This window comes from Orycteropus afer, unplaced genomic scaffold (genome assembly GCF_000298275.1).
Source record: "Orycteropus afer afer isolate SDZICR_OR568_19922 unplaced genomic scaffold, OryAfe1.0 scaffold00694, whole genome shotgun sequence".
NCBI classification, from domain to species: domain Eukaryota; kingdom Metazoa; phylum Chordata; class Mammalia; order Tubulidentata; family Orycteropodidae; genus Orycteropus; species Orycteropus afer.
Window position 1 is genome coordinate 449171 of NW_006922281.1, and position 8604 is coordinate 457774.

The window sequence follows — 8604 nt, forward strand, 5'->3', positions numbered from 1 at the left end:
GAACAGCCGCCTGGCAAAGTTCTGCCCTGCCTCCTGCTACCCACACCCACACCCTAGCTGCAGACCCTCTTCCAGTACCGTTTGTGAAGCCCCTTGACCCCACTCCCACCCACAGCGTGTCTGGTACAGCCATTTCCTCCAAGGGTTGTCACCCGCAGCCCCAGCCCCTCTCCCCACTGTTCCCACTTCTGTGCTGCCCCCCTCAACTCCTGTGCCCCCAGTGCCTCCGCCACACTGGGGTCCCCCAGGTGCCGCCCCCTCTCCCCGGCCAGGGCTTTGCCATAGCTCGGTACATGGTTGAACTCCTTGTCATGGAGCCCCGTCCACGGGGCAGCCCCGTCCCGTGCAGGGGTGCCGCCTCCGCTGCCCTGCGGGTGCACACATGCCCTGGACCTTCCGGTCCCACTGCGGTGTCACTGCAGCACGTCACCTCAGGGCCGCCTCTCACCCAGACACGCCACCCGCTGTATCTTCTCGGGCCCTCGTCTCCCCTGGGGGCAGGGAGTGTGGCTGGAGCATGGCTTGCTGTGGGCTTAGGAGGTGCCAGGAGGGGAGAAGGAAATTCCTGACCCTCTGGAGTGTGGTGGTTCTCACCTGGAATTGCTTTTGTCCCCAGAGGATATTCGATGATGTCACAGTGAATGTCACGAGGGGGAGGTGTGCTACTGGCAGCCAGCGGGTAGAGGCCAGGGCTGCTGTTAAACGTGCTACAGTGCGCAGGATGGCTGCGTGAGAAGGACGTGGTCGCCCACGATGGCCTGGTGCTGAGGCTAAGCGGCACAGCTCCGTGTTACCCCATGGGCCGGCTTCCAGAACCTGCCGGTCGGGGGCTTCTGTGCAGCGTGAGCTGGTAGAAGCCCCAGGGTGGTCGCTGCCGTGGTGGGTCCACCCCTCCTTCTGAATGGGAGGCCTCCCTCACCAGGGCCAGGGGCCTGGCTGACCAGGCTCTGCTGCTGTTTCAGAAGCCAAGGTTGTTTCCAGACATTGTCTCTGTATCTGGGGTAGTGGGACCCCTGGGACCTATTGAGAACGTGATGAGGTACACAAGACTGCTTTGTGGTGAGACAGCAGGGGCCACCCCACCTCCGTGACACCCCACACTCCATCCTCTTCCATCACTGTTGCCCGGAGGATGACTGATTCTGACCCTCCAGGGCACTTTGGTTGGGACACCCAGGGTTTTAACGGGATCTGAACTTCAACACGTTGGCTGAGGTCTGCCCACTCCTGGTCCGCACATTTGCGTTATAACAATGCCGTAGGATGCCTGCCTGTGGGATCTGAAGCTCCCGAATTTGAAAGGCCTCCTGGCCCACAGGTGCATAGATGAGACACGGCCAGTGAAGGTATTCGTCCTGTGGCACGTTCTCGCCCCAGAAACTCCCCACTGTAGAAAGGCTCCGGAAAGCCTGTTACAGTATAATTTTGGTTTCCTGTATCATTAACTCTGCTTTCCCCTACTTCCCAGCCTTGCTCAGGTGGGCCCTCTTCCTGTGCTTGTCCTTTCCTCCCACCTGTTCCCAGAACTCCAGCTCACTGGGGGTCTGACAGGAGAGGCAGCTTCAGTGGGTGTCTGCGTATGGAGGAAATGACCAGGCTGGAATCCTGGTCCTGGCTGGTCCACGGGACACGAGGCCCACCGCTGGCTTCTGCTGTGGTCTCAGGGCCCACTGGCTGGCTCCTGCTGTGGTCTCAGGACTTGGCCAGCCCACAGGACACAGGGACCATTGGCTAGCTTGTGCTGTGGTCTTGGGGCCCATTGGCTGGCTTGTGCTGTGGTCTTGGGACCTGGCGGGCCCACAGGACGTGAGCCCACCAGCTGGCTTATGCTGTGGTCTCGGGGCTTCCTGTTTTCTTTTAACCCCACAGAGCATCAGCTCTCCCAGCCTGATGATGTTTCCAGGTTGGAGACAGAACTTTGGAAGGGACAACATCAGGAGCTAGGCTCTTGCATGAGGCTGGGTCAGCCCTGGTCGGGGCTGGGGTTGGGGATCATGCCGGCTGAGGAACTCTCGTAGTTCCAGCCTTGGCAGACCTCAACTTTGCCCTCACTCGTCCCCACAGCTCACCCCCCTTTCAGAGGAGAAGGCAGGGAGTTCAGTTGCTTGCATGATTTCCTGCTGCCACATAACCAACCTCCCCAGCACTTAGTCATTTCAAACAAGAATATATATTTTTTAATTGTGATTTGGGTGAAAGTTTACAAAGCAAATTCATCTTCCATACAGCAATTCACATGCATTTTGTCTCATGACATTGACTGCAATCTCCCACAATGCAACAGCTCTCCGCCTACTTCCTCTCCGTAGCTACCTCTTCCCTGTATCCTTTCCTCCCATGCACTCCTGCCCCCCCCCAAGCTGTCTCCCTGATTAATCTATTCTATACTCCCATGATTAATCTCTCCAAGGAGTGTATCTACCTAATGTAAATGTTCAGTTCATATGCCTGCCTTTTGTTTGGCTGGAAGCCATAGGAGTGGTTCAATTCCAGACCTGATGGGCAGCTACAGGCCATAGTCTCACGGATTCAACCAGGTTCAATCAGCAAACCTGGTCCCCCTCCTTTTTTTTTTTTTTTTTTTTTTTTAATGATTTTGAGTTTTGTTCTACATTGTTCTCCCACTCTGTCCAGGATCTCCTATGTAGATCCCCCTCTGAGTGGTTGACAGTGGTAGCCAGTCACCATCCAGTTCTTCTGGTCTCATAGTTGTATAGGCTGAGGATTGCATGCTGTACCAGTCCCTTGGACTAATTATTTCCACGTGTCTTTGGTTTTCTTCATTCTTCTTTGCTCTGGATGAGAAGAGACCCATCATTGATGCTTGCAAGTTTCTAAGACCTAGGTCGCTACTTGCCAAAGTAGAATCAAACAAAAGGAATCTTAATTGCCGTGAACCTGTGGGTTGGCTGGGTTTAGCTGAGGAGCTGCTGTGTACCACCTGGGGGCTGCTGATGCGCCCAGCCACCTGCACGCTCAGGGCTGGAGTGTCGTGACTGGCAGTGGGTGTTAGCTGTTGGCTGTGGTACCTTAGTTTTCCTCAACATTGCCTCTCTAAGTGGCTAGCTTGGGCTTCCTTATGGTATGGCAGCTGAGTTCCAAGAGGGAGCGTGCCAGGAGGGTTAGCATCATAGTGCAGGTGCTTATCAGATCTCTGCTTGCATCGTGTATGCCAACATCCCATTGACCATGGCAGGGTACATACCACAAATGTGTATGTGTGGGTACTGGGGGCAAGGAGTGACTACTCAAGGGCATGAATCCCAGGAGACATGGTTCATTGGGGCTACCTCTCCCTCCTCCCACTGTCATGGTCACAGTCCCCTACACCTAGCATCTGGAGCCACCTTTCCCTCCTCCTATTATCATGGTCAAGGTCTTACATGCCCGGTGTCAGGGTGGCCTTTCTCCCCTTCCCTTCGTCACAGTGATGGTCCTGCATGCCTGGCACCAGGGCAGCCTTTCCCCTCCCTCCCTTCGTCATGGTGACAGTCCTGCATACTTGGTGTCTGTGGCCACTTCTCCTTCCTTCCATTGTCATGATCATGATCCCCCAACCTAGCACCTGGAGCCACCTTTCACTCCTATTGTCACAGTCCTGCATGCCTGGCATCTGGGGCTGCCACTTCTGTTCATGTGGCCATCTCTTCTTTTGAGGCTTAGGGCTTGGGACTAGTTGCATTTTGACCTCATTTCAGGCAGCAGGAGGTGGTAGGAAAGCAGGGAGAACATGTGAGGATGACCCCGTGTGAGATTATGATGGAGGTTGACAAGGGATATTCTCGTTTACCCTTCATCGGGTACCACCTGGGAGGGGGAAGAGCAGCCCCAGAAGGTTCTGGATCCCCAGGATGGGGATCCAAGCCCTGTCATAGTCCACAGGTAGGCAGTCATCCAGAAGGCAGCCCTAGACGGGCACAGCTGGGGAGAGCCTTCCTATGTCCGCAAACCCAGCCACCCCACACTGACTTGGAAGAAAAAGGCCTCAGAGGGTGTGGGTGGGCAGGGCCCCGAGTGCAGCTCTAGCCTGAGCAACCACCAGCAATGCAATGTGAGGACAGAGTGTGCTACAGGCAGCCATGGTACACAGGTCTTGGGCGGGCAGGCCCAGTGTGCCTTGTGCCTCCACTGCGGGCTGCCCTGTGACTGCAGAGCCCGGGGCAGCCCAGGGGAAGCCCTACATGTGCAGCGAGTGTGGGGAAGCCTTTGCCTGGATCTCACACTTTGTTGAGCATCATGGGAGCCACACTGGCAGGAAGTGCTACATGTGCCAGGGCTGCTGGAGGACCTTCCACTTCAGCCTGGTACTGGCTGGGCACCAGAAGACCTACAAGAAGAACAGCTGTGCTCTTGGGAGGACCCTAGGCCCCCACCCCACCATGCACAGAGCCCATGCTGCCGAGAGGCTCGGTGGGCTCCCAGCGAGCATGGCTGGGAACTGTACCCTGCAGAGTCTGAGGTGCAGAGAACACCTGCTATAACACCTTCCCTCTAGAAGGACACCTCGCCTGGCCGGACTTCCTGAACACTGCTGGGCTCCATCAGAACCTTTTGTTCATGTGCCTATCTTGTAAATGAGCCAGTGTGTCTGAAGCACACAGCTTGCCTGGCCCCGAGGAGACCCTGGCCTTCTGTGAATATGCTTCAGGTTCCTTGTTTTTAGCTGGTTAGCGCCACCCACATGGGAACACTGACACCACCAAGTGTAGAGTTCCTTAAAGGATGTGATCGCCTACTCTTTGTGAAGTTAACTTTCCTCATTATCTGTTCAAGCAGAAATCTTGCCATCTCTTTTGGTCTATTCACAATTATGTCAAGTTGGCTTCTGAATCCTCAAAAGCAGGAACTGTTCCCTATTTAACTTGCATGCCATTTTCTATATGGAATGGCTTATAAATATCACAAAAATGTTTCGAGCCTAATAACGCAGGCTTTCGAAACTATGGGTCTCAGCCTGTTGGCGAACTATGAAGTGAGATTAGAGGACGGCCACCAGCATTACAAAGCAGTGATGGAGAATAAAATAGGTCGGATCGCACTGTATCAGGAGAGCAGGTATTGTTCTATGAAACTTTCAGCCATGTAGCTAATATGAGAACTGGGTTGCAGTGTAAAACTATTTCATACTGGGCGAGGGTCATGATCAAAAGATTTGAAAACACTAAGAATGGTTGACTGCCTTTGTCTGCCAGGACACAGGAAGACAACTCCTTAGCTACATGAGTGGTCATTTGGCTTTTTTAACCTCAGCTCACAGTATTGTTACCTGAGCATAAACTTAACTGCTATCATCAGACACAGAAGCTTGTCTCTGTTGCTGTGTTTGACTGGGCAATCTGCTGTGATAACCTCCAAATCATGGAGGCTTACCACAATAAAAGGTTGGTTTCCTCACTTGGATTGTAGTCCAATGTCTCATGATCATTGTTGCTGTCACTTGTTTGTTGTTGATGGTGCTCTGCTCCACGTGGTTATTCAGGAACCCAGGCTCTGTCCCTGTTTTGGCTCCACTCTTTTGTGGACTCCTGGGGCATGTGGGGAGGCTCACACCTGCTCTTCACTGCTCAGCCAGGAGACAACATGTCATTTCCACTCCCATCTCCTCCTCACACTGGGTCAGAAGATCAAACAAGCTTTGTGAGGCTGGTGCACCAGAGGTCTAGGGTAGACAGGCCCAATCAGGTAGGACCCAGTCTACAGGGTGAGGCTTTTCTCTTCATTTGATAAACAGTAGGAAGCCACTGGCAGCTGTGAGTTGGAAGTGACCCAATCCTACACCCTTGAGGAAGTATTCTCTTGGAGAATATTTCCAATTATATTGCTGTGTAACAAACTTTCCCCGAGCCAGATGGCAATGAAATACCGTTCTGTTTTGCCCAAAGTTTGGAAAGACTTGTCTACTCCATAATGTCTAGGCTTCAGCCAGGAAGACTTGAAGGTCGAGGTACTTTGAAAGCTGGGGGGCTGGAATCATCGGAAGACTTGTTCAACACTCACATCTGGTGAGTCTGGGAATGCTCACGGACTAGAAGTGCTGACTGGGGCCTCTGTGGTTTGGGCAGCCTCACAACACAAAGTCCTCGTGTCAGACTTCTTACATGGCCTTGCAGAGATCCATGCACACGTGTTCCGTGAACAAGCTAGAAGATGCATGGTCTTTTCTCATAGCCTCCGAAGTCTTCCCCATTCTTCAGTCTAACCTGATGTTAGGAAATGCATCTTCCCATCTTTCACAGTTGCCGTTTACTTTTGTGCCAGTAGTTAAAGCCATACCTTTAACTTCCCCAAGTCGGCCAGGCCTCCAGTCAGGGACGCATTTGCCCTGGGTTATCCTCACATCGTGGGTGTAAGTCCTTTATGGTCTCTCCAGTGGTTGGGCGCCAGCAGGGAAGGGAGTCCCATCTGCTTCTCTGGTTTAGGGTAGAAGTGATACTGTGAGCATCTCTGAGGGCCCCAACTCCCTGCTGCATTCTCATTTGTAACATCACAGAGGGTTAGGAGGGGTTGAGTGGGAAAGCTGGAGCCTGCGCCATTGAGGTTTTTGTTGATGATCCTGCTCTGGCAGTTTCAAAGGCATGAGTCCACTGATAGGCAGTTGGGTTCCATTTTTACTGAACTGCACGGGAATGCAGGAGCCTTAATATCCTTTCCAAAGGTAACATTCTGTAAGAATAATATTCCTGGAGATCCCGAAATACGTACAACCAGCATTATATACTCTCCACATGGGTAGGAGCTTGGCTTGCCATTTAAATTCTAATCTCTCTAGCACATCTGTTGGTACCCTTCAGGACAATAAGCTAGACAGGAAACACAGGAAAAGCTGGCTAGATGGGATGGATGAAGGACAAACTCATCAAAGGACAAGGGCCACTGAGCTGCACCATCCAGTGTGGTGGCCACATTAGGCTAATGAGCACTTGAAATGTGGCTACAAACTGAAAAGGCTACAAATGGAAAATACCACTGGAATTTGAAGACATAGTACACATTAATGCCAAATGTCTCATTCATAGTTTTTTATGTTACATGTTGAAATGGTAACATTTGGGATATTTTGGGATAGTACATTAATTTTACCTGTTTCTTCTTGGTTTCTAAAAGATAAGTACTAGAATACTGAAGTTTACCAATGTGGCTTGTATTGTTTTCACTGAATAATGCTGCTACGTACAATTTACTGGTTTTCCTAAGTAGCATTTGAATGACTCCGAAATTATTTCCCCCAAAAGGAGGCATTCCAAAAGCACAATGAGGAACAGAAGTGAAAGAGTATTTGCAACATGGTACCCCAGAAAGAAACTTCAACTTAATTGGAAACTTAAATCCCAGCAGTTTGGTTAGTAAAATCAAATTGACTGACGCAATTGAACCTCATTGTTGATGACCAAATACAGCCAATGCAACATAACTGTAGATTCTAATGAAGGTGGCAAGTTACTGTGTAATGGTTATGGTTGTCAGGAATGAGGGAGGCATGTGGGGATGGACTGATATTGTGGGTATTGGTGTATATGTGCATATAGACACATATGTACATGTTTCTTTGTATGTAGGTTCACAATTAAATACTACGTTACACTTTCAAGTTAAATTGTGTAAAAGCAAAAGCTTACTAAATAAGATGAAGAATTGATGAAAAAACAGTTCAAGAGAAGATTAACTTGTTCATTTCCCAAAACAGATGAATACTGGAAAACACACAGTTCCAGCATGAAGGTGCTCTTGCTCATGAGATAGTCACTTACAAAGGGAAAAATCTTCCTCTTTTTATAAAATAGCAACATCTGTGTTTCAGATGCCCATGCATCCTGCAGAGACACTCACAGAACAGAGCAGCAAAAGCCACCTCAGTCTGTGAAATTCACGGAAGTGGCTCACTTTTCAATCTTTCTGTATGAAACTTTTCAATGACATTGCATATAAAGATTAATTTATTGCAAAATAATGCAGTGATAACTAACTTCAAATCTGCTTATAGTACACTGATACAAAGAATCCAAACCTACGCGACTGGCTGCCATGAGTGCACATTAAACAATTTACACACAAATCAGAAAGCTTTGTACTGTGACAGTGGTGAGTGCATAAAGATGTCACTCATCAAGTTCTGATTTGGGTGAAAGGAAGGGCAATGTACCAAATGTGAGTGATCAACACAGTGGCACTGTGGAAGAGGAAGACACAGAGAGGTGCATGGGAAGTACAGACAAGAAAGATGAACCCTTTTGCACATACAGTACTGCATTGTCAGTGATGGCAAACATTGATCTGCAGGTGGATAGATAGGTGGACAGGGTGAAAAATTAGGTATGTGTAGGGCGGGTGTGCCCATGACCATGTATAGGGTTGGCAGACAATGTTTCTACAAGTATACTTGCATGTTCTGTAAGAATTTCCAGGTATATAGTAGAGCTGACAAGGGACAAGTTGTAGTTACTTCTTGCCCACAGCCAGCTACCCAGAGGGAGCAAGTAGTTGGACCTGTGGGCTGAGGACCATGGTTGCAAGAGACATCAAGCTCAATTGGCATAACATTCTACACAAAAACATTGTTCCACATCTTACTTTGATGAGTAGCAATCGGGATCTTAAAAGCTTGCA

The 8604-nt window shown here is 50.1% G+C and overlaps 1 protein-coding gene across 1 annotated transcript in view; it reads right to left on the reverse strand.

The window, feature by feature from the left end:
• Positions 1-444: 444 nt before the first annotated feature.
• ZNF135 (zinc finger protein 135) overlaps positions 445-8604 on the reverse strand; it is a 33034-nt gene continuing 24874 nt past the window's right edge. Inside the window, exons 10-11 of the mRNA XM_042783140.1 lie at positions 595-707; positions 445-491 (exon numbers count right to left, since the gene is read on the reverse strand). Coding sequence (XP_042639074.1) covers positions 445-491; positions 595-707 — 160 coding nt within the window. The remainder of the gene's footprint in view (positions 492-594; positions 708-8604) is intronic.